This window comes from Chanos chanos, chromosome 7, assembly GCF_902362185.1.
Source record: "Chanos chanos chromosome 7, fChaCha1.1, whole genome shotgun sequence".
NCBI classification, from domain to species: domain Eukaryota; kingdom Metazoa; phylum Chordata; class Actinopteri; order Gonorynchiformes; family Chanidae; genus Chanos; species Chanos chanos.
Genome location: NC_044501.1, coordinates 44,813,739 through 44,838,772, shown reverse-complemented (window position 1 = coordinate 44,838,772; position 25,034 = coordinate 44,813,739). Strand labels below are relative to the sequence as shown.

Genomic DNA, 25,034 nt, shown 5'->3' with positions numbered 1-25,034 from the left:
CAGAGCATAAATCTGTAAAAGTTTTTTTTAAAGCAGCCTCGATACCAACTACTGAAATGTCTTTTTTTTTTTTTTTTTTTAGAAAGAAATAATATTGGGAATGAAACTGTAAAATGAAACTCAATGAGTCTTAGTTACTCAACTCATGAGGATCAGGAAATCAAGACCAGAGAGCCTCAGACTGTCTATTTGGCCTTACATAATAGCTCTCAACTTGAATGTCAGTCATTTTGACTGACATGACAGATGACCAATGGACTTGAGTTTCTCCCACTTTGGCGAAAATGGGGGCTGAAATATGGGCGGAGAGTTTCCTTGAAGTTGCAGTCAGTGAAGGTGTAAATATGCGATCTGGCCTCCACATTATAGAAGGACACCAGACCCTCCTCATAGTCCACAAACACCCCCACTTTCTGGACTTTCTCTGGGACAGGAAGACGGACAGGAGGATCCTCCAGTGCACAGTAAAGATTCTCATTACAATGCACAATGGCCCAGTAACCCTGACTGGGCTTTAGGGAGATCTTGCCCTTCCTGTTGGCATCCTCAGCTGCCACACCCAAATCCCATCCTGTCTTTTCCCAGACATCAACCTCCCAGTAAGCCCTGCCAGAGGTCAGCTGGTTCTGACCCAGGACACAGCCGAACAAGTCGTATCTTTCATCGTTGTCTGGGATGTCTTGTTTTACCCCTCCATCTCTCACTTCCTTTCCATCATCCGACAGAACTAGCTGAGCATTTGCTGTATCTGGGTCGAAAGTAACATCAGCTACAGGAGGAAAAAAAAGGGTTCAAATTTGAACAAAGATTAGATTAGTTAAGGAATTAAAGAAATGAAGTACTCTGTATCTAAAAAGAAAAAAAATGTGATTGTTAGGTCTGAACTGAAACAAGGACACACCTGCAAACTTCCTGATCCTCCCAATTTCTGGCAATTAAAAAAAAAAGAAGTTTAATCATTTGATCTCTTCTGTCATAATAAATTGTTCAGTAATACTGAATTCAGATTATTTTCATTTTCTCACTCACCAAGACGGGAGAGTTTCTCAAGTTCTGCATCAATTTGAGCTCTCATAGCCACCAAGCTTTTCTGCATGGACCCAAAAGTTAACTCAGCCTTAACGGCCACATCTGTCCACTCTCTACTGCTCTCGGGCATCGATGGGTAACTCTACGGGAAAGCATAGACGAGATGAAAAAGAAAAGATTTCAGAAAGTTCTAGAACATCAGCTCAATAGGACCTATTCAGTAAAACTTCAGTTCTTATCAAGCTCCAAACTGAAAAATATACACTCAGCACTGCCTCTTTGGCATCCTGTCACTGCTTCAGACTAAACCATGGAACAATTACGCTGAAAGAAGCCTAGTCCTCAAGATTCTCTGATGGGTTAAGTTCTAGGGACTGTGCAGACCACTTGAGTAAAGTGAAATGACTATCATATTCGAGGAACCATTTAGAGATGAAATGTACTTTGAGATATAATACGTTATCCTGTTATAAGTGTCCATGGGATGATGGTTAAACGGTAGGCTTTTAAGGAAAGATCGTCAGTTACAATGTTCAGACAACTCGTGGTGTTCCATCATTGTTTGGATGGTAACACAAGGCCTAATATCGAGTGAAATCAATGAAAACAATCCTCACAACGTCTCACCAACTTCACACCACCATTAACAACCTGAACAGTGGACGCCTGGCAGCAGGGCTTCATGGACTTTTACTGCGTATGCAAAATCCTGACTCTGTTACCTGTACCATCTGACATAATCCAGGATTTGTCAAAACAGGCGATGTTTTTCTATTCTTATACTAAGTGTTGGAGATCATGTGCCCACTGGAGCTACTTGCTCTTGTTTTTAGTGAGGTGTAATATTGTGGGTTCATGTCCAGGACAAAAACCTGAGGAGTTGAGCACTCTGACATTTTTTCCTTACATGCTTTTTAAAGCCAGTATTGTACACAAAAAACCTGGAAGTGTATCCATATTTAAGAGTCTGGTCCTGGCCTGCCTGGTGCCAGTGTTCACATTTTATAAGTCCTTTCCGTCATCTGAGTCTGTTTTTTATGTTATACATGGAAATAATAAAAACAAAATAAACTTTTTAGCATGTCAACACTCATTCAATCCCAAATATAACTGGACAGTCCATTAATCCCAAATATTAGTAAACATTCCTTTCATCCCAAACATTAGGGGTTTCATTTCATTTTAATCAGTTTAATTTAATTTTGATTGCTTCCTCACCCGCAGGAAGTGAACATGGTCTTCAACATAAGTGATTCGATCTATTTCAGCGATGACCTCGCTGCATTCACCGATCTCCCTCTTCAGTTCGGTGGTCAGCCCCTCAACCTCTTCTTTTAGGCATCTCCTCCTCTCTTCAAAAGGTTCTAGCGCCTCCCTCTCGGCCTCCTTCACTGCTGCCATCAAAGCCTCAAATACCTCCTTAATCTCCCCCTCCTGTCTGTGTATCTGAGTCTACAGGTTCAATGGAAAAGGACCTTAATACTTTCTTTTTTTATGTTCCTTTCTGGGGGCTTTTTCACCACTGTGGTGTGGTAATGCTTTGACATCAAGGCAAAGTTCATCCTTTTTGACAGGGGGTTTACTGTAATAGCTACCTTTGGGTTACCCTTTTTTTAATTTTTTTTTTTTTTAACTGGTTAGTACTGGCTAAATTATACTGGAGATAAAAATATGTTAGTGAAAATAAAATTACTGTTAGCAATGCTGAACTTCCCTTTGAAGAATTATTGATGTGATTTTAAAATCACAAAGGGCATTTACTAATTAAAAAATCACTGTTCACTGGGGACAGATATGGACAGATGGCAGAATTACTATTGTTGTGCACCAAGATAAAATCGAAACAAATGTAAAAGTATGAAAACTCATGACAATCTGAATCTTTTCTGGATTTTTCTGTCGTATTTTTAAGCTTTGACAGACCTTACACTGATCCACTGCCCACTCAATTTCTTTGACTTTGTCTTCTCTCTCCTGAATCATTTTTTCCATGTTCTCTTTAATGCCTCTCAACTCCTCCTGGAATGATACACACAAACAACATACCCACACACCCACAAGCAGCAAAAAAACATCCACACACACACATACACACGCAAACGTGCACAGACACACACAGAAGCACACTTTGTTTTCAAGATCACACTCTGACATGTAGTGACTCAGTGGTTGCCCCAAGCAGAAATACTCCAGAGTACAGTCATATTTATCATCACTAATATAAGCAGTTTAAACATTAGCCTGTCATGAGTACACAGCGCAAAGATGAAGTAAACACCATATGCATTATGAGCTTCGTGCCAAAGGAGCACAATGACTGAAACTACATTTCCTTCCAAAAATTACAGCAGGTACAGTTATACTTCACAGCAGAAATAAAACCAGCAAACACAGGAGTTCTCTGATCCACTGTGAAACTCTGCCATGACTTACAAATCTCTGATATGTCCATTACCTGTCTCCTGTTCCTCTCTGTTTCTATGGGAACAACCTGCCTGCCCTCCTGCACACACAGAGCACAGATACATTTTCCCTCCTCACAGCTGTACAGCTCCAGGGGTCGACCGTGGGTCAGACACGCCCTCTGGTCCAGTTCCTCCACTGGGGCCACCAGGTGATGGCCTTTCAGTCGTGGTGTGGATCGGTGCTGTTCCACATGCAAGTTGCAGTACGACGCCACACACACCAGACAGGACTTCACAGCCTTCAGCCTCCGATTTCCACTGCAGACGTCACATGCCACTTCTCCTGGAGCTCCCGTGAACTCATCAGGGTTTGGACGCCTGGCTTCATGTAGCTCATCAACTAGAGCTCTGAGAATCACGTTCACATCTGGCCTGACTCGCAGAACTTGCTTACAGAGCGGACACACCAGATCATTGTAGTGTCTGTGACGGTCCAGGCAGGTGGAGCAGAAGGTGTGACCACAGGTGGTGGTGACAGGGTTCTCCAGCAGGTCCAGACAGATGGAGCAGTTCAGGTGCTCTGCAATCCGAACTGGTGCATCGTTACTGGGTGAGGGCGAGGACGGTGACAGGAAAGAAGCCATTGCTGGAGCAGAGAAAAGCAAAGGGAGTTTCGTGTCGTGTGAACAACTACAGCACGACAACAACAGTGGAGAAGAGGAAACAAAGACGAAAAGGAAAGTCAGCTGAACCTAACCACACCCAGAGAGAAGACATCATATTTAAAGAGCAAATGCCACCTATCAGGAATAGCACACTGATCAAAAGCACCCGTATAATCGGTTGCAATGAGCATCGTTTGTAAATAATTGTTTCAGCGTAGTCTATTGATAATTTCTACTATAAAAACAGTCTCTGACAAATACTCACACATATATTTACATATATATATACACACACACACACACACTCTGCTAAGCACACATATCAAAATAAAATAGTCTCTTAAGACACATATAAGGTTTCAATGCAAAGAGAAGAATAAATAAGTGATGCTATGAAATTACCTTATAATGAATAGAATGTGTTCTTGTCTTTAATCTCCCTGTATCGTTCTGTCATTCACCTTCCCTCTAACGTTCTGTAATTCCCTGTCATTCACCTTCCCTCTAAGGTTCTGTAATTCCCTGTCCCTCTCTGTTTTCCCAATCCCTTACAGTCCTGCTCTCTTCTAAGTTTCATTTCTCAGTACAGAGTGAACTGGTTCCTGTGAGGGGCATGCCTTGATTTGCATTTGTTTTCCTGATTCTGTGTGTGCGTGTGTCTGTGTTCTTCTGTGTAATATCCAGTGGTAAATGTGGCTAGACTGGTTTGTGTAGTCAGGTCAGCACTATTAGGCTGCCTCATTTGCATCAGACAGAGCCTAATGAGATATTGTGGGTTTGACTGTGTGTGTGACAGATCTACTCACCGTCATGTATGGACGGTTTGTACACACGAACTGTTTATACATAAGTACGGGTTAACACGCACAACTTTACACGTTCACACCATAACATGGAAAGAGTACAAACTCTTATCAGATTTCAAGACAAACTTTTATTGATCATTACCACTGTGATTTAGTTGTGTGTGTGATTTCGAAATTTCGATGTCTTTAGGACGGCCACTGTCATGACCCCGAAAACGAGGACACCCAAGTCCAAAAAGGAGGACCAAAGGAAAAACCGACGGACATCCAATTCAAAAGACACAAAATGAAAACAATAACCAATATGACAGTTACGATCAAACTGAACCAAAACCTGCTCTATAAACTGACAGGATAAAATAAATGTTCTACTCACCAAAGACACCTACTTGTGATATTTGACCCCTTTCTTAGCTACTTCCAAGATTTTGAAATTCAGCCCTCGTTCCTGCAATTTGACTGGCTTAACTAACTTTAGGTAAACTGGACGAAATAAGTTCAATGATCAGCCGGTACCAACGTTAGCAACACTGTTGCTACACTAAATATTTGATATCTGCCGAACGTAAACACATTAAACAAATGAAATACAAGGTCGTTGATTTACAATTCACAATTTGGTATTTCGCAGACGCTTTTAGCCAAAGCGACTTACAAGAAGTGCATCAGTCAGACTGAACAGGTACATCAGCAAATAACCTGCAAAATAATAATATTGACTTTGAAAATAATTTACGATCGCAGGATCGTAAATACACACTTTCAGAGTGTGCGCACATGCACCATTCGCCAAAAAAACGCAGACTTCTTTTACAGTAGCAAATAAGAGTGAAGCAGTGTAACGAAGTGCGCTCTGGCACTCCGTGAGTGAACTGAAGCGCACGATTTGTATTCAATAGCATCAAAAGGAGGACAAATAGGCATCCGTCCAGACAGAAAGCTGAAAACCCGTACTGTCCGTCCAAAAGCCGGTCATGTGGCCACCGCTGATGTCTTCGCTTACTGATCTGAAAAGAATCGGAAAGAGAGACAAATGTTAGCAGTCAAAATATTCCATAACTCTTATCGATTAAGTTGGCTAGCGATTCAGTTTGTCAGATTCCACTATTACTGTTAAACTGCTACGTTATGTTGTGCTGTCCATACATAAATATGAAATGTAATTTGTGCGATTGTTAAATGTAAGATCTGTTGCTTACCTGTTTGAAATTTTCTGGGTGTGAGAATTGCCGCAGGGACGAAAAACAAACACTTGTCACAGGCCTAGGCATTTTAAAGTAAAAGTCCTGCCAACTCCACAGCAAGCCCACTTAAGTCATATCCTGTTTCAAAACTATAAAAGTCTCCCATTTTGTTTCAGACATAGTTGCGAGTAAGCATACGAATTGTGTGCTTGAGTTAGGCAATATCTGGAAAAACCGTTGCAGGATTTATGTCCCCGCGTTTATGTGTTGGCACGTAAATAAATCCACTAGATGATCAGCCACTAACCACTGACTTGACTTCTGCTGCCTCTTTGCCTGTTTATTATGGTGTGAATGTGGATGCTTGTGTGTGTCAACCAGTCTCTATGTATACAGTTCATGTGTACCAACTGTCCAAAGGTGACACAGAGTAGATCCATCACAGTGTGTGTGTGTGTGTGTGTGTGTGTCCCTGTTCTTTTGTGTAATTTCCATATGCAGGAACGGTAATGTTCAAGTTTTCTTTTTTTTTTTTTGTAAATATTCTGAATGCAGCAATTCCATGAAGATCATCAAATATTACAAGCTACACTGTACTCTGATCTGTACCGTAAACTTTCTGTGCATAACAGTAGAGTTTTCAGTTAATGTTAAAGGTCTAATCATCTCAGCGCTGTAAATGAGTCCAGTCCTTATTCACCAAACAAACATATTTTATATATATATATATATGTGTGTGTGTGTGTGTATATATATATATATATATATATACGTATGTATATTCATTGTGTGAACTGTGTGCTGCAATCATTTATGGGATATTTTCTCACAGCTGTGAGAACAACATCCAAAAGTAGAATAGACCAAGTTTTGCTGTTCCGAAAGATTGTTATCTACCTGTTTTCATCCATTTGAGCGTCCTAGTCCCAAGCTATCCTCTCTGTCAATCCTAGCTTGTGTAAACTTGTCTCTCCTGGCATTTTCCCTGAACTTATCTGTACTGTGGTCTACTGTCTGTACTAAAGTAACCTGATTTACAGATGCATCCAGTCTCACAAACCATTCCTGACAGTATTTGCTTGTTTATTTCACCTTCAGCAGTTTTTTTCCCAGAGAAGGCCCACAACCATATATAAATTGAATTAAACATTTTGAAAAAGAGAAAAAAAAAAGGAAAAAATTATTCAAACTTTACACGTCATAAATGGAGAAGATGCAAATTGGTTTTGCTTTGAAATAAAACATAGAAATTCCCACTGAATATACTAACAGACACATTGTATGGCTTGCCAAGATCATACAGGATCCCTAAGGTGAGGAACGTGATGTGAATGTTAAAAAGACCACATTTTTTATATTCCATAAAGTTCAAGCACTGTAGTACAGTGAATTGTTAGGATAAGCATATCTTCAACAAGACTACACAGAGTAATTCATTTGCTATACAGTTTTAGCACTGTTGCATTAGGTTTGCAATAGCAATGCCATGACGACAAATGCTTAAAATTAGCATCCTCTTGGGAAGATCTGGAACTTTGTCTTATAATAACTAGAAAGCTTATCATTCAAATCCTTGACACTGAGCTTCTGGACCTTACCATTCTGGTCTGGACCAATATAACCTGCTGAGTACACTGGACCCATGTTATTTGGTCCTACAACTGTCCTGCAGCAGAAGGCCCGCCAGTACATTTTGGCTACTCTGACACCGTTGCCAATCTTCCGGACCCCTGGTACCACACCAGTTACAACGAAAGCTTTTCTGTTTTGACACGCTTCCTCCATGAAACACGACACACACTCCTCATGCTTCCTCCAGGAGCCTCTGTTGAAAGTGGAGTCTTGTGGGGCAGCATTGGTCAGGGTGAAGGTGGCCAGCATTGCATCATACGTTCTGGTGTGGTAGACTGGGAACAGGTGGCCCCTCTCATAGCCAGAGCTTTCATAGTCAGAACTTAAGGCTTGATGCCGGCCCCTGTTTGCTGGGTTGATGGTAATTGAACGTCCCATGCATTGCTGTTTACCTCCATCAAGCTGAGGAGTAAAAAGAAATCTACATTTTTATTAGGCAAACAATACAATCCTTCCTGGACAACAAACAGAGTCTTTAATGGACAGCCAGTGGAATCTTTACTGGACAACTAATGGAATCTTTACTGGAAACCTAGTGGAATCTTTACTGGACTCCCAATGGAATCTTTACTGGACAACCAATGGAATCTTTAATGGACACCCAATGGAAGCTTCAATGGACACCTAGTGGAATCTTTACTGGACACCTAAAGGAATCTTTAATGGACACCCAATAGGATCTTTACTGGACAGCCAATAAAATCTGTACTGGACACCCAATGGAATCTTTAATGGACACCCAGTGGAATCTTTACTGGACAACCAATGGAATCTGTACTGGACACCCTATGGAATCTTTAATGGACACCCAATAGGATCTTTACTGGACAGCCAATAAAATCTGTACTGGACACCCAATGGAATCTTTACTGGACACCCTATGGAATCTTTAATGGACACCCAGTGGAATCTTTACTGGACAACTAATAAAGAAGCCATAAGGATGAATGACCTCCACTCTACATTTCTATTTTTCTTATTTATTTATTACCTTTAAAGTTATACCCTTCATATCATAAGTTTAAAATCTAAGACAATATAATCTTACCTGAGGCTCAATCCACCAGGAATCTTCTCTGTCAACATGCTCATGCCCTGTAAACTCATAAGCTGAGTAGACTGGGATCTTATTCTCTGTGTCATAAAGTGTAGCGTAACGATATGCTGTAATAAGCAGCTGATTGTTCTGGTTCGGGAGACACTGGCATATCTCCCTGTAGCGGTTGTTATTTTGGCCTCTCAGTCCCAGCGGAGGTGCACGATTACCAAAGAACTGCAGACATTGATTGAAGGTTGTCAGCCGGGCCACAGAGAGGAGAGGGAGCAGCGGGAGCAGTACAGTGAAACAGAGCGACTTCATGACTGGAGTCACTACAGTAGATGGATAACAGACAATGAGTCTGTTAAACACTCTTCACAATGGACGCCGTTCACAAACCTGAAAGGAAAACATCATAACGTCTTAGCTGTTGAAATCATTTACTGGAAAAGGAAATGTCTGTACCGTGTTTTTGATGTAACTTCCAATACAACATAAAGTGGAAGTGAGAAAGTTCCTCGTTCCAGCTGGAGAAAAAAAAATTGGTCATAGTCTTTTGAGTGCTTTTCTCTCATTCAGAGCTGCATGTCATCCCTAATTTTGAAGCTGAGGAGAGTAAATGTTATCAGCAAACAGAGCATGTTGGGAACAAAGAGATGGAAAGCTGACAAGGAAAGCTGACAGAGATCCTATCTACACACCTTTCACTAAATACCGCATGACAGTCAAAGTGAAATGGGATCTATCAAGGAAATAAAAATCTTAGAAAACACAATGCAGTATATCACAGTGAATAAGAATGAATTTATTATAATAATTAACACTAACTGTCATAATAATTAGTAATAATGAATTACCGATAGGAATTTCTCAACAAACAACGACAAACAAGAACTGAGAACTGTCCTAAGAACTGTTGTCATGAATACAGTCTTACAGTGTCACCTCTATTACTGAACAGTGTAAAATGTTATTGTGTAAAACAGTAACAATGTGTAAGTGGGAGTGTTTTATGTGGACAACTTCTCCTGTATTCATTTGAAACAGGTTCACTCTTTTGTAGTGAATAGTGACTGACTGAATCTGTAGTCCATGCATGTTACTAAAAGCAAAAACTGTACACCGCCTGTGATATTTGCGTTTGTAGGCTGCATTCGAAACTGTAAATAAAATAAACATAAATCTCTGCAATCACACACACACGGTGAAGAATGAATTTGTCCTCTGCATTTAACCAGAACACTGGTAGTGAACACACAGAGGAACAGTGGGCAGCATTTCTTGCACCCAGGGTGAGTTTGGGGTTGAAAGCTGACACAGCCATGGATATCAGTCCTGGGAATTGAACCAGCAACCCTTTGTTCAAGAGTCTGGTTCTCTAACCGCTAGACCACAGTTGCCCAAGGAAAAGCACTAGAGATGGCAAAAACAGAATGAGTACCTCGGCCTTTGCTGCTAAAAAAAAAAAAAAAACCCTCTAGGTAGAGTTACTATATCCCTATAGAAATTTATAAAACTAAATAAAACACGTCTAGGACTGACATGCACTCACTTTAAATGTTTGTGTGAGTACAGGACATGTCTTTATTTGAATAAATTTCTATCTGTGTGTATGTGTGATTTGTGTGACTGAGTGTGTGTGTTTTGTGTGACTGAGTGTATGAGTGTTGTGTGTGTGTGTGTGTGTGTGTGTGTGTGTGTGTGTGTGTGTGTGTGTGTGTGTGCGTGTGCATGTGCATGCATGCGTGTGTCTGTGTGTGCGTGTGCATGCTGTGTGTCTTTGTATGTGTGTGTGTGTGTGTGTGTTACAGACAGATTACATTATTTCGTGTCTGTGTTCTTTTGTGTAATTCTCATAGGCAGGAGCAGAAATGTTTATGCTTTGCCTCACAGTTCTGTGAATATTACACCCTATACTATACCTTCATCTACTTCCTGAACTTTCTGTATGTCTCAATAGAGAGTGGAGAGTTTGTGTCAAACCTAATCAATACTTTACAACAGTGATGCACATATTTGGCCCCTGACTCTGGTGTTTTTCACCAAACAAATAACTGCATTATTTTACGATCACATTGTCGTGGCCATGGTATGAGGAAAATCTAGTTAATGGTCCTCTGTGAATATTAGACTAAATACTAATATCACTTAGCTCTAACCATAACCTTATTTCAGAACCTGAACCCAATGAAATTAGTCATCCTGAAAAACTCTATTTATAGCTCAGCGCTCTGAACACTGAACCTAGAAATTATTCTGAATAACTCTTCATTAGCCGTACAATTAATAAATAACAGCATTAAAGTAGCAGGTACAATAATACTCTTCCTGGATCACCACATTCAGTTACTTGGAAATAACTTATCACGTACTCAAAGAGTAGGAATACGAACGTACACGTTTATTACAACGATCAAATTCAAACGATACAGAATTAATCTAATGTTGAATAAATTGGAAAACGGGTAGAATTTAGGCACATCCGCTATACACACACACACACACACACTCACACACAACAGCATCTAAACTACTCTCAAGAAGACAAACAACTAACGGTAGACAATAACAATATCCTCGCTACCTAATGTATGACTAAACAACGACACGAGTATGAGGCTTTACTCATGAGGAGGCACAAGAACTGTCTGAGTGGTGTTCTGATGGAGTTACTTACACACAAAAGAGTAGTGAGGTAAGGAGAGGAATGGGATGAGGGAGAAGAAGAGCAGACCCAGCCACTTCAGGTATGAGAGACCGGAGTTACCGAGGTTGGCAGTATAAAACCGTGAGCGTGACTTCGTGTCGATGCCGGGAAAGACTTTTAGCGTCGCGGATCTGCCGTAGTGGTGAGCCTGGACCAATCGTAACGTATCGGAACCGAGAGCTGAATCTTAGGATAGCAGGGAGTTTGGCATTTTATCTGATTTGCAGCTGATGGGGGGGGGGGTTGCTGCTATCCTTTTGGGGGTGTCTCTGCCTGAAGGGAGGAGACACTCCGTGGAATTTGGAAAGTATTCATTTGAGCTGCTTTTAGATAATTTCCCATAACTTTTTCCCACTAAAGAATGGTAAAATTACATCCGCTTACTCGTATCTGCCGCATTTCATGCTTCCGAGCATGACCAAATATGGTTTCTTTATCATTAAAAACAGCACAGTTACAATATGCTCGTGACTTGGCGCCTGGTTATTTTTAATTCTTACCGCGCTTTTTTGACCATAGGAATGGTTATGGCTCGATACGCATACTTATTTGATAACGTCATATGGTACCGACGTTAGTTTAATTTTTCTTTTGTTCTACATAGTTTGTACCCGAGTGGGGCAATGCAGATGGGGCCTGTAACATGGTCTGAATTCCATTCTCACAGGGAAACTAACCTCCCGAGGTGTTCTTGTCTCCCTCGGACTTAAACGTTATCAGCATTTGACCAAATGGTCTGGGGGTTGCTGCGCTAAAACGTCGAGCCTAGCATCTGTTCGGTGTTACAGTGTGGGGTTTCTGTTTTGGTGTGCATTAGTCCTGAATGCAAGGAGGCCTGGGCTATATCAGAGAGAACTAGGATCAAAGGGGATGGGGATAGAGAGGCAGAGTGAGAGTGATAGAGAGTGATAAGGAAGGGGGGGGGGGTTTACACAACTGCAACTTTAATTACTAAGGACCACTAAAGATTATCAAATGTCCTTTTTTTCTGAACGCAAAATAATAGCAAAATAATTGTAAGGTCAAAATAATAGTAAGGTCATCGGCCAAAACAAACCTCCTCCCATTGAGAACATATCACATCTACACTTGATTTAATAATCAATAATCTTATTTAAAGTTAGATATCAGTTATAGTTAACTTTAGCATGTGCATACTCCCACAGAAACCATAAAATGCCCAAAAGGTTATACATAGGTTTTAAGATAAGATAAGATAAGACTTTATTAATCCCCAGGTGGGGAAATGTACATACCTAGAGACGGTGACAGACGTGTTTAAAAAGACCATGTATTTCTTACTCTATAAAGTCAGAAAGTTTTAGCACAGTGAAATATTAGGATTAGCATGTCCTAAAGACGAGTACACAGAGTCATTCATTCGTAATAGGCTGTTAGCAGTGTTCTTATACATTAGCACTAGCGATTTCATTATGACAAATGCTTAAAATTAGCATCCTCCTGGGAAGATCTGGAACTGCGAGTTATAACGCCTAGAAAGCTCATTATTCAAATCATTGACCCTGATCTCTTGGACATTACCATTGTTGTCTGGACCAATATACCCTGCAGAGACTATTCTACCAGTGGTTGCCCTGCAACAGAAGGCTCTCCAATAAAAACCAGCGACTCTGACATTGTTGCCAATCGGATGATTGCCTGGTATCACACCAGTCACAACGAAAGCTCCGTTTCGGCAGACTCCCCCCATTAAATCTGACACGTGCTTCTCATGCACCTTCCAGGAGCCTCTGTTGAAAGTGGGGTCTTGTGGGGCAGCATTGGTCAGGGTGAAGGTGGCCAGCATTGCATCACATGTTCTGGTGTGGTAGACTGGGTACAGATGGCCCCTGTCATAGCTGGACCGTTCATAGTCAGTATTTAAGGCTTGATGATGGCCCCTGTTTCCTTGGATGGTGTTTTCATTTCCCATGCATAGCTGTTGACCTCCATCAAGCTGAGGAAACAGAAATCTGAATCGTTACTGCACAACCAATAGGATCTTTACTGGACAACTAATAGAATCTTTACTGGTAAACCAATGGAATCTTTACTGGACAGCCAGTAGGATCTTCACTGCATAACCAATAGAATCTTTACTGGACAACCAATAGGATCTTTATTGGACAGCCAATAGAATCTTTATTGGACAACCAGTGGGATCTTCACTGCATAACCAATAGAATCTTTACTGGACAACCAATAGGATCTTTACTGGACAGCCAATAGAATCTTTATTGGACAACCAATGGGATCTTTACTGGACAGCCAATAGAATCTTTACTGGACAACCAATGGGATCTTCACTGCATAACCAATAGAATCTTTACTGGACAACCAATAGGATCTTTATTGGACAGCCAATAGAATCTTTATTGGACAACCAATGGGATCTTTACTGGACAGCCAATAGAATCTTTACTGGACAGCCAATAGGATCTTTACTGGACAACCAATAGAATCTTTACTGGACAGCCAATAGAATCTGTACTGGACAGCCAATAGAATCTTTACTGGACAACGAGTAGAATCTTTAATGGAGACCCAGTAGAATCTTTACTGGACAGCCAAGAGACAAGTCATAAGGATGAATGACCTCAACTCTTTTTATTTTCTAAACCTTTCTGTAGTTTAGCTCTGTTGTTCATATCATAATTTTAAAATATGAGACTTTATAATCTTACCTGAGGCTCAATCCACCAGTTCATTGCTCTGTTAACATCTGCATGCCCTGTAAACACATAAGCTGAGTAGACTGGGATCTTATTCACTGTGTCATAAAGTGTAGCATATAAATGCACTGGCTGATTGTTCTGGTCCGGGAGACACTGGCATATCTCTCTGTAGCGGTTGTTAGCTTGGCCTCTCAGTCCCAGCGGAGGTGCACGATTACCAAAGAACTGCAGACATTGATTGAAGGTTGTCAGCCGGGCCACAGAGAGGAGAGGGAGCAGCGGGAGCAGTACAGTGAAACAGAGCGACTTCGTGACTGGAATCACTACAGTAGATGGATAACAGACAATGAGTCTGTTAAACACTCTTCACAATGGACACCGTTCACAAACCTGAAAGGAAAACATCATAACGTCTTAGCTTTTGAAATCATTTACTGGAAAAGGAAATGTCTGTACCGTGTTTTTGATGTAACTTCCAATACAACATAAAGTGGAAGCGAGAAAGTTCCTCGTTCCAGCTGGAGAAATTGGTCGGAGTCTTTTGAGGACTTTTCTCTCATTCAGAGTTGCATGTCATCCCTAATTGTGAGGCTGAGGAAAGTAAATGTTATCAGCAAACTGTCACGCCCTGTCTCTCTCTGTCCCTCTTAGTTTCTTAAGTTTATCTTGTTTTTCCCCCCTCTAGTGGTCAGTTGAGGTATTGTTATGCCCCGTTCCTTTTGTTTCCCCCTCTTTTGGTCAGTTTTGGTTTGTTCCTAATTGCTTGGTTTGGTCTTGTTAGTTTAATTATTGAGTTAATTCTGCCCCGTTTAGACTTGTATTTATACTCTTTGGGCTGCGTCCAAACCCGCATACTAACGTACTAAATAGTACGTCAAAACAGTACGCCACCATTAGTAGTACGTCCCAATACATAGTATGCATAGAGTAGTATGTGAATAGAACCCGGATGACATACTACTTCCGTTGGAAAAACGAAGTATGTGAGCACTGGACACCTTTCAATCCCATAAGGCTATATGGAAAAAAGGGGTGTTTCTGGTGCGGTGTTTAAATGTACTGCTGTGTCCGTTTACAGGTAGTCGTCATTAAACCGCGATTATAAAGCTCACGCACAAAATGGAACACATTTTGATTACCTCATTAGTGCGTCCAAATTCTAGCATACTTTCTTGTCTAAAATCTTTTAGTACGTACTGCGCACTACGTACTTCAATGCAAGTTTAGTGTGCAGTACGTTAGTATGCGGTTTTGGACGCAGCCTTGGTTTCCCCTGTTGGCCCCATTATTGCCAAGTGGAAATAAAGCAACAACTTACCTGCATCTGCATCCAGCCTCTTTATCACAATGTAACACAAACACAAGAGACCATTTGGGCAAACAGATGGAAAGTTGACAAGGAAGGAACAAGGAAAGTTGACAGAGCCTAACAACACACCTTTCATTAAATATCACGTGACAGTCAAAGTGAAATGGGATCTATCGAGGAAACAAAAATCTTAGAAAACACAATGCAGCATATCACAGTGAATAAGAATGAGTGTATTATAATAATTAATCATAACACTCATAATAATGAGTTATAATGAGTTAATTGACTGATAAAGAATTTGTCAACAAAGATGCCAAACAATCCTAAGAACTCTTGTCATGAATACAGTGTCTCCTCTATTCCTGATCAGCGTGAAACATCGCCGTGTAAAACAGTAACAGTGTGTCAGTGGGAGTGTTTTATGAATGTGTAAAACACTATCAACGATGTGGACAACTTCCCCTGTATTCGGTTGAAACCGGCTTACTCTTGTAGTGATCAGCGACTGATTGAATCCGTAGTTTCTGCATGTTATTGAAAAAAAAAAAAGAAAAAAGAAATTGTACACCGCCTGCGCTATTTGCATTTGTAAGCTGCGTTCGAAACTGTAAATAAAATAAATATAACATTAAATAAAACATGTCTAGGACTGACATGCACTCATTTTATATGTTTGATTTATATGTAAAGATCTGTATGAGTAAATAAAATTGCAGAGCTACCTTAGAGTCAATATGTCGTGCTCTTGGCTTCTCTCGCTCTTGGGTGACACTGCTTCTGATGTTATCCTTCTCTCTCACTCTCTTAAATTTACTTCAGTTCAGCTTCTTCCTGCAGGATGAACTTGCTCCTGTACAGGACATGTCTTTATTTGAATACATTTCTATCTGTGTGTATGTGTGATTTGTGTAACTGAGTGTGTGTGTTTTGTGTGACTGAGTGTATGTGTGTGTGTGTGTGTGTGTGTGTGTGTGTGCGTGTGTGTGTGTGCGTGTGTGTGCGTGTGCGTGTGTTTGTATGTGTGTGTGTGTGTGTGTGTTACAGGCAGATTACATTATTTCGTGTCTGTGTTCTTTTGTGTATTTTTTAGGCCGGAGCAGAAATGTTTATGCTTTGTCTCACAGTTCTGTGAATATTCTGAGTATTACACCCTATTCTATACCTTCACCTATTTCCTGAACTTTCTGTATGTATCAATAGAGAGCGGAGAGTTTGCATCAAACCTAATCAGTACTTTACAACAGTGATGCACATCTTTGGCCCCTGACTCAGGTGTTTATTCAGCAAACAAATAACTGCATTATTTTACAGTCTGTGTTCAGTCTAATCAAAACTGTCAAAATGTCATTCTGTAAATTAAAATGGGTCACCATAGTGTATACAGCAAAGAATATTTATTTTCAAATCGCTTAAAGTCAATAATAAATCAGTAATGTGACACACAATATAATCATATAGTCAATTAGCCTTGCTTCTGTGCTGAATTAACTCTACATAGAAAAATGTTTTTTCCCCCTTAATAATCTGCGTAATTTATGCCTCTGAAACACCACTAACACACTGTTGGCAATTACATATGGCTAAAGCATAGGTGCAGTAGGACAGTTTTTAATAGAACAGAACCTTGTCGACTCATGTCAGTTTTTATGCAATAGGTATTAGACAAATATCATTCTATATTGCACATTTGTATCTGAAAAAAGATAGGATATCTGTATTACATTGCTGTATAAAACTGCAACTCAAGTTGCAAACACTCAAAATCAACAAAGAACTAGAGCCTTATGTTTGGATATATGACTGTCTTTCAAAGGTGCCTGTCAAGAGAATGTGTCACTTCACATTCTAATACACGTTTATGTAGGTGTCCTCATTCCTTTGTGATGCTTTGTTCAAACACAGGATCACAACTGTTGTGAATGATCTGCCGACTCACAACTCATCAGCCATGATCCCCAGAAATTAAATAGGCAGGCTTTACAAGCACCAAGAAGTAAGTGAAATGGTAATTAGACACACCGTTTGTTATTCAAATTAGAGTACCTGTTTTCCTAAACTGCTGAATGTTAGAGCAGTAATTTCTGCTCCTTTGGGACCCACGACCTGGTGCATTTTAACTCCATCCTTGCTCAAACACCCCTGATGACACCACAATAAGTGAATAATCATAACGACTAATGATGTTGTATAATAAACCAGTTTATCCAGAGGGACAGGTAAGCTGACTGAGGCAAGTCCAAGGACAGAGAGAACCACAGTCGATGGTGCGACGAGTCATGAGGAGGAGGACAGGGAGACAGGGTGTCTGTATTTGGCGAAATGTTCGAATACAAACAGACGCTTAGACAGAGCTGAGGTATCCGTCAGCACTGTTTGTTGCGTATTTTCTCGGAGACAGGGCAGATGACCATCGTGTCTGAGGCCTTATCGCAGCAGTAGAGGTAGAAGAACGGATAAAGTCTCTCACTGAACGTGTCCATGAAGGTGTGGATGTGACTCTTCGTCTGCACGTCGTAAAACGACACCTGTCCTTCCTCGTAATCCACGTACACGCCCACTGTTTTCAGCTTCTCCCCGAGGGCCAGCAGGAGGGGCGGAGACGAAGACACGCGGTACTCCTGCCCCTTTTTCATGGCCAGCGCCCAGTAGCCGTGGGTCGTGCTCACGGAGATCCGCCCCTTTCGGTTAACGGAGGCTCGGGCCACGCCCAGGTACCAGTCGTCTTTCTCACCCACCTGGACCTCCCAGTAGTGGCGACCGGTCGTGAAGCCCTCTCTGCCGAGTGCGATAACCACGGTGTCGAAACGTTCGGGCGTGTCCGGTAGATCTTGCCACGCCCCCAAGTGTCTCACCTGTCGTCTGTCGTCTGACAGTTGTAGCCACGGGTTGGCAGTGTCTGGATCCAGGGTTATGTCCTCTGGCGAGTGTAAGACGAATGGTGTTTGGTCAATTTAAGATGCTGCTGTGATATCACCCATATGAACAAACACAGACAAAAATTGATGTAGATATCAAATATTACATTGCACACATGCACAGACTGTACCTGTATACTTCTGCACCCTCTTCAACTCTGTAAAATAAGGAAGTACCAATCACAATTCATCAACATTCATTTGAACTTAAATCATGCTAATCAGTACTCAACATAATAAACCAGTTAAAAAGACATTTCATTAACAGTTTTCTAGTGCAAGATCATGGAGAATCCCAAATCTAACGTGGCACAGCGGTTTCCTGAAATCTACGTAAGTAGACGCATAGACACAGTGAGCTGTGGATCACATACCACTTTCTACCAGTTTGTCTATTTCCTCTGTGAGGGTGTCCTCCAGTTTAGCCACTGCTCTTCTGATGGTACCCACACACTGCTCTGTGTGTACACTGACCTCAGACCAGTCCTTAGTATGCGGAGGTGTACAAAGAGATGGGAAGTTCTGTCCAGGTAAATGAACCAGAGAAATACAGTTTAGCCAGGTTATTTTAAAAGAGGTCATTTATACCCAGGATCAACAAGAAAGATGGGCATGACTCAGCTATCGTCACTGAAATCTGCGAGACGCACGCGCATCAGTTTTACCGTGGAGTTTGCTCAGGTTTCCACGACGAACAAAAACGCATACATGTCACAGAAATCTCTGGTTATCTGGTAAATTTTTAGCATTCCATGTCAATACACTAAAAAAAAAAAAAAAATAAGAAAAAAATGAAAACATCCAAAATCTAAAGTCACCTGTAGGAAATGTATGTGATCCTCGGTCCGCGATAGTTGCTCCAGCTCCGTGTTTCTTGTCTTCAGAAAGCTGATCTCCTGCTCCAGATCATCGATCAGCCCTTCTGCCCAGCGTTCGGTCTCTCTCTGTTTCTCCTCGATGGCCAAGACCAGCTCGGCCTGTGCCTTCTGGACCGCCCGGACCAGGTCCGAGAAAACCTGCATGCTGTCCTCGATCTCCCTCTGAGCACTGGTCTAGGGAGAAGAACAGAAGGAGTGAAGGTAAGGGAGCGGAGGTCATTATGGTTTTGTGATTATGATTCGGGATGTTGGACTCTGTTATCTCATATCTTATATCGTGATAGAAGTCCACTTTTGTGATTCATTTAAGGAGGGAGAGACGGGGAAACAGACAGAAAACATCAGTGTCGACAGCTTTATTTGACCACTTGTGCTTCCTCTTGGGGAGTCTTGGCAGCATACTGCAGTTGACTGTGTGAAGTTGATGCCAAAAACATAGTCCATCCTGGTTCAGATAGCATGATAAAATCATGACTCTTACACGCCTGATGCAGGCTCACTATCAGTGTTATGTGACTGGAGTGGGAAGACCATCACTTTTCTTTATAGCCGTAAGTCTTAAAAGGTAAAAAAAAAAAAAAAAGTGCCTCATGACAACCGTCATTAATATGATAGGGATTTGTGCTTGCTTATTTACTACATGCTGTAAGAACATATCTGTATGTTAGAGCAATTACTATATGCTGCAGGAATATTTCTGTGCAGGAGAACAGAGAGCATGTATCATGTAGAAGACCAGGCCTGAGTAAAAGTCTTTAGTCTGTACCACTCAGGTGAACTTTGTGTCTGTACCACTCGGGGAGTGGTGAACTGGGTGTCTGTACCACTCGGGGAGCAAACATCAATTATCCTGTGCTCTCTGAAAGGTCATCTTGGGGCCCCCACACATGTCCTTAGACGCCTGATTTAACATATAAAAAGCTTTGCATTTCTTAACCTCAGTGAAAACTGTGCTTCAGCTCTGAGGTGTGCTTCTCCCGTGCACGTAAAGTAAGGAGAAAAGATTCATCACATCTGAAGTTTGTAGTCTCTGAGACTTAGCAACTCTCCATACAGAAGACTTCAAATTTATGATTACACTGGTAATCATAAATGTTACTTACTTTATTGAGTTCCACCGAATGTTTGATATCCTCCACTTTCTTCAGTCGATCCTCGATCATCTGGTGAACATCTGCTTCTGTTTTCCGCAGCTGAGCCTGTTGACCGAAGTCATGTGTTCACAGCTATTAAATTCAAAAGACATTCTTGAACGTCATATCATCTGAAACTAGCAGTCCTGCCTCTCGTTATGCTGTTAGCATGAGACAACGTACTTTAGCGCATGTTTGATCTTATCCCGACTAATGTCGGAACTGTCAGTTCATTATTGCTAAACAAAATGTGTATGCTAATGCTAATGCTAATGTTTATTTATTTATTTATTTTGGTCCTAGACTGCTTCACTTTACCTTCTTCTCTCTCCATTCCCGTTCAACAGGGATCGTGTAGTGAGCTCTGTGGTCCATTTCCGTACACAGCACACACACCATCACTTGGTCCTTCTTACAGAAAAGCTCTAGAAGCCTCTCATGTTTCTTGCACATGCGGTCCTCCAGGTTCTGCACGGGTTCGATCAGCTTGTGTTTGGTGAACCTGGCGCTGTGGGTCTGGAGGTGATCCTCGCAGTACGAGGTCAGACACACCAGACAAGCTTTCACGGCTCGATTCCTCGATCCGGTGCAGACGTCGCATAAGACGTCCTCTTTCCACGGACCGTCCGGCGGAATCAGCTCTGGGACCTCCACGGGCAGTTCCTCGGGCGCCTGCGTCGGCGACGGCGGCTGCCTGTCTGCGTTGTTCATCCTCAGCTCCTTGAACTGCTCTGCGATCTCTCTCAGCACTGTGTTGATGCTGATGTCAGGCTGCTTGAAGAAGGTCTTCTTGCACATGGGACACTGGAAGAGGGCGCTGGTCTTCCAGTAGCCCCCAATGCACGCCATGCAGAAGTTATGGCCACAGGGGATGGACACGGGGTTGGTGAAGACGTCCAAGCAGATGGAACAGTGAACCTGCTCCTCTGCCAATAGGTTTGCTGGGGAAGCCATACCTAAGCACAGGCAAACTCAGATGAGAGATTTTAGGTTTTAGGTCGCACACACATTTTGTGTTGTGTTATTTATAGAGCACACGTTGTTTAGACTGGAGGTGCCGGCTGCACTTCTTGGTTTAACATCCATAAACCTACAGTGCAGAGCCACCCCAAAAAAACCTCACACTTTAGTATCTTGATGTTCTGGGTAAACAGTGGCTTAAATTTCACTGTGAGTAAGTGCACAAACAGTCGCAGCTAATGAGACCAGAAATTGCTTGCCGTAAATGACAAACAAGTTCTTGCTTGTGCAGAGACATCTGCCAATTCAGCACTTTTAAAACAGGCTGGCTTGTCGGTTGTTAATTCTCAAAGGCTCTCTCCACTCTAAATATACTTTCGAATTTGATTAGTAAAACTGCTGTGGGCATATGCATGCAGCAGTGAGTGACAACTTTAGACTCTGAGCTAGGGAAAGTGTGTGCGTATGTGTGTGTGTGTGTGTGTGTGTGTGTGTTTGTGTGTGTTTGTGAGCAGGTGTGCTTGTGTGTGTGTGTGTGTGTGTATGTGTGTGTGTGTCTGTGTATTTGTGTGCACGTGTCTGTGTGTGAGTGTGTGTATGTGTGTGTGTGTGTGAGAGAGAGAGAGAGAGAGAGAGAGAGAGAGTTTAGGGATATGGAGAAGGCTGGTTATTCATAGAGGTCCAGATTAACATCTTTCCAAATATATCAGTCTAGTCAGCCACTGTCCTGCTTTGCTTTCCTTCCAACATAGAAGTCCTCTGGATCTCCAGAACCATAAAGATGATTCAGTACTTCAGTAGTTTGAAATACAGGGTACACCCTATTCTACTGTGAGCGGTAATTTGGTCTTTGATTTCAGTCATCGCAGAGAGAACTTCAGAAATAGCAAATAATAACAAGCACACACAAGACTTCTACAGACAAAAGAACACTGAAGCGGTAAGAAGTTACAGACATCACAGAAACAATCATTCTTTCTGCAATCAGTCTTTGCGCAGTCATGCTCTTTTTTTTTTTCCAGGGTTATTAGCGACCAAACCAGCAGAACATTGTAAAGACGTTATGAGAGCGTTTGACGAAAGTTTTCTAGAGACTCACCAGCCCTGCTGCTGAAGTGGTTTTGACACTGTACACAGAAAAGTCCCTGGCCAAGAATGACACATGACACAGCTGTCCCCCTCCACCTCAGAACATGCCCCTTTTCCCCCCTCCCCTCTCTCCTCTAGCCGGGTTCAGATTTACACTGTCAGCCTGGGGTCCCCTCCAGCCCCACATGAACACAGTTAACCCCTCACATGCCTCAGTTCTCTCTTTTTGTCTTTTAATTTATATTATCTGCACGGTCCATCTATGTATCTATGTATCTATTTGTCTGTCTATCTGTCTATCTGTCTGTCTATCTATTTGTGTCTCTAAAGTTTCGTGGAGGAAAAAAGAAGACTAAACCATATTTGTATCTTTATCTTTTATTATAAAGCTCTGGAAGTTCTTACAAATCAGTAAACATTTACATTAATTGCTTGTAGTTTAAGTACATTAAACAACAGCATACGTTGGTTTGGATAGTCCATGCAAAGTGGGACTGTACTACATGTGTTAGACGGACAGAACAAAACACTCTTAACCATAGTTTCATGGGTTACCTTGTATAATTTAGCAACACATAACATACTCAGCTTTAACATCTCACAGTGAGCAGAATATGATTTTAAAGTTTCAAAGACCCTGCCTCTTTAAATAAACTTTGAATACAGCATAATATAAAATATTCATTGCCTGTTATCGACAGTCCGAACAAAGTGGGTTGGGGAAGTAAACATAAGCCCAGTCAATGTCGTTCTCATTGACAAGGGAATTCCTCTCAGCCCTGACCTATGACATCATCTCTCTGTAATTCCCTCTTTGTACACAAGGTGTCACTGCAGGCAGAAAAACCGCTGCAGGAGCAATGATAAAATATGTGTCAGAATAGGTGTAGCTCTGTTAGGGCATCATTTCTCCATTTAGACTCTGCGAGATGAACAGACCTGACATTTAGAAGGCACCTACAGTTTGCTGAGGTTGTTTTTATAATCAGAAAATTTGTTGACATGCATTTGGTCACACCAAGTAATACATCTCATCTAATTCTCGCCCGTGGGAAATAGTAATCTATTGATAATATTAAGTGAAGATTGTTCAGTAACGTCATCAGTGTCTTCACCTTGTACCCTTTTTTCACCAATAGAAGACTTTCTGGGGTTGTGTGTTAATTATACAAGGATATCACAAAATCTCCAACCAGAGATTTCACAGGTTACTGAAGATGATGTTGTTCTCCAGCATGAATATATCCTTTTAATATTTAAAACATATGACCACCCAAAATCAAACGTTTTTTTTTTTTCTGGTGAACTTGGCTGAACTCAGCCGAACGTATCTCAGAGGCTCAGGGAAGAACAAACAAAATTTGTTTGACCCAAGACTCTGGAGTGCATCTGGAATGAGTCACATCCCAAAACTCCAAAACAGTACTGTCTCTCTTATACTTTTTTTCATGAGCGCTCTCTCCTTCAGGGACTGAATATATGAAGGTAAAATGGTGAAACTCATCTTGTTTATACTCGTCTGGTCTTCAGGAAGATTCAAACCACGGAACAACCAATTGTAGGGATGCCAGAAGACGGTGTTCTCCTTTTTCAGCAGAGTGAACTTGGCTCCTTCTTTCAGGTGTGTTTGACCGTGGTGATGACAAGAGGAGAGCTGTTTTTTCCATCCTGGTTGATACACGGGCTGAAGATCGGGTAGACGCTCTCCGAGAAGGTGTCGTTGAAGGTGTAGAGGTGGGCGCGGGCCTTCGCGTCGTAGAACGACACCTGTCCGCCCTCGTAATCCAGGAAGACGCCCACTTTCTGCGGGTGCGTCGGCAGCTGGAGGGGCAAACGCGTGGACGCCAGGGCTTTGACCTCGCCCGATTTCAGCCACAGGCACCAGAACCCGCCCTCGGGCGAGAGCCGAATCTCGCCCTTGCGACGGGCTGAGGCTCGGGCCACGCCCAGCGTCCACGCGGTTTTCCGTCCCACCTCCACCTCCCAGTAATGCCGGCCGGAAGAGAGGCTTTCTCGGCCCAGCACGAAGAGGGCGGGGCTGAAGCGACGCGGCCCCTCCGTCTGGGATGATCTCGGGCGTTCCTCGTACCAGACCTGCCGGCCGTCTTCGGACAGAGACAGGTTACGCTGAGCTGTGCCGGGGTCCATAAAAACCTCACCTGAGTTTAAAAAAAAATACAAAAAAAAACCAAGACAGTGAGTCATACAGAAAGCATGAGAGATAACAGAGAGAGAGAGAGAGAGAGAGAGAGAGAGAGAGAGAGAGAGAGAGAGAGGGCATGGGTGAGACATGGCCATTAGTTTGTACTTTTATGTGTAAGTTTACCTGGGGGAACTCAAAGAGACAGAGAGAGAGGGAGAGCGAGAGAGAGAGAGAGAGGGGGAGAGAGAGAGAGAGAGAGAGAAGGGGGGAAGGGAAGGAATGTGATCATTAGTTTGTACTATCACCTGGGGACAGTGTGTGTCTGTGTGTGTGTGTGTGAGAGAGAGAGGGAGAGAGAAAGAGAATGAGAGAGAGTTAAAAGCATGCAATCTGTATTGTTTCTAATGGACCACATGTACAGTTTCCTTAAAAATGGTACAATGTGAGTTAATTGGTCAGACC

General features: G+C 42.0%; 2 protein-coding genes across 2 annotated transcripts in view; both read right to left on the bottom strand.

Annotated features, from left to right (window-relative positions):
* Positions 1-221: 221 nt before the first annotated feature.
* Positions 222-13,274, bottom strand: LOC115816478 (E3 ubiquitin-protein ligase TRIM39-like). Its single transcript, XM_030779432.1, has 9 exons — positions 13,104-13,274; positions 8,770-8,994; positions 7,688-8,123; positions 3,485-4,080; positions 2,953-3,048; positions 2,248-2,481; positions 1,030-1,171; positions 902-928; positions 222-769 (listed from the first exon to the last, which is right to left on the bottom strand). Exons 1-9 carry the CDS (start codon positions 13,272-13,274, stop codon positions 222-224), a joined length of 2,475 nt encoding a protein of 824 aa, XP_030635292.1.
* A 4,543-nt stretch (positions 13,275-17,817) lies between these two features.
* Positions 17,818-25,034, bottom strand: part of LOC115816477 (uncharacterized) — a 35,382-nt gene continuing 28,165 nt past the window's right edge. The window contains exons 10-16 of the mRNA XM_030779431.1: positions 24,052-24,588; positions 20,699-21,336; positions 20,351-20,446; positions 19,188-19,421; positions 18,744-18,891; positions 18,501-18,527; positions 17,818-18,371 (exon numbers count right to left, since the gene is read on the bottom strand). Of these exons, the coding sequence (XP_030635291.1) occupies positions 17,818-18,371; positions 18,501-18,527; positions 18,744-18,891; positions 19,188-19,421; positions 20,351-20,446; positions 20,699-21,336; positions 24,052-24,588 (2,234 nt within the window). The remainder of the gene's footprint in view (positions 18,372-18,500; positions 18,528-18,743; positions 18,892-19,187; positions 19,422-20,350; positions 20,447-20,698; positions 21,337-24,051; positions 24,589-25,034) is intronic.

Bases quoted from the DNA above. Each gene is read 5' to 3' on its own strand.
- LOC115816478 (XM_030779432.1), bottom strand. From the start codon at position 13,274: ATGCTGGCCACCTTCACCCTGACCAATGCTGCCCCACAAGACCCCACT. The intron at 8,995-13,103 runs GTCAGAGTCGCT...CAATGTCTGCAG, and splicing joins ATCATCCGATTGGCAACAAT to TTCTTTGGTAATCGTGCACC. The intron at 3,049-3,484 runs GTAATGGACATA...GTATCATTCCAG, and splicing joins CAGAGAGGAACAGGAGACAG to GAGGAGTTGAGAGGCATTAA.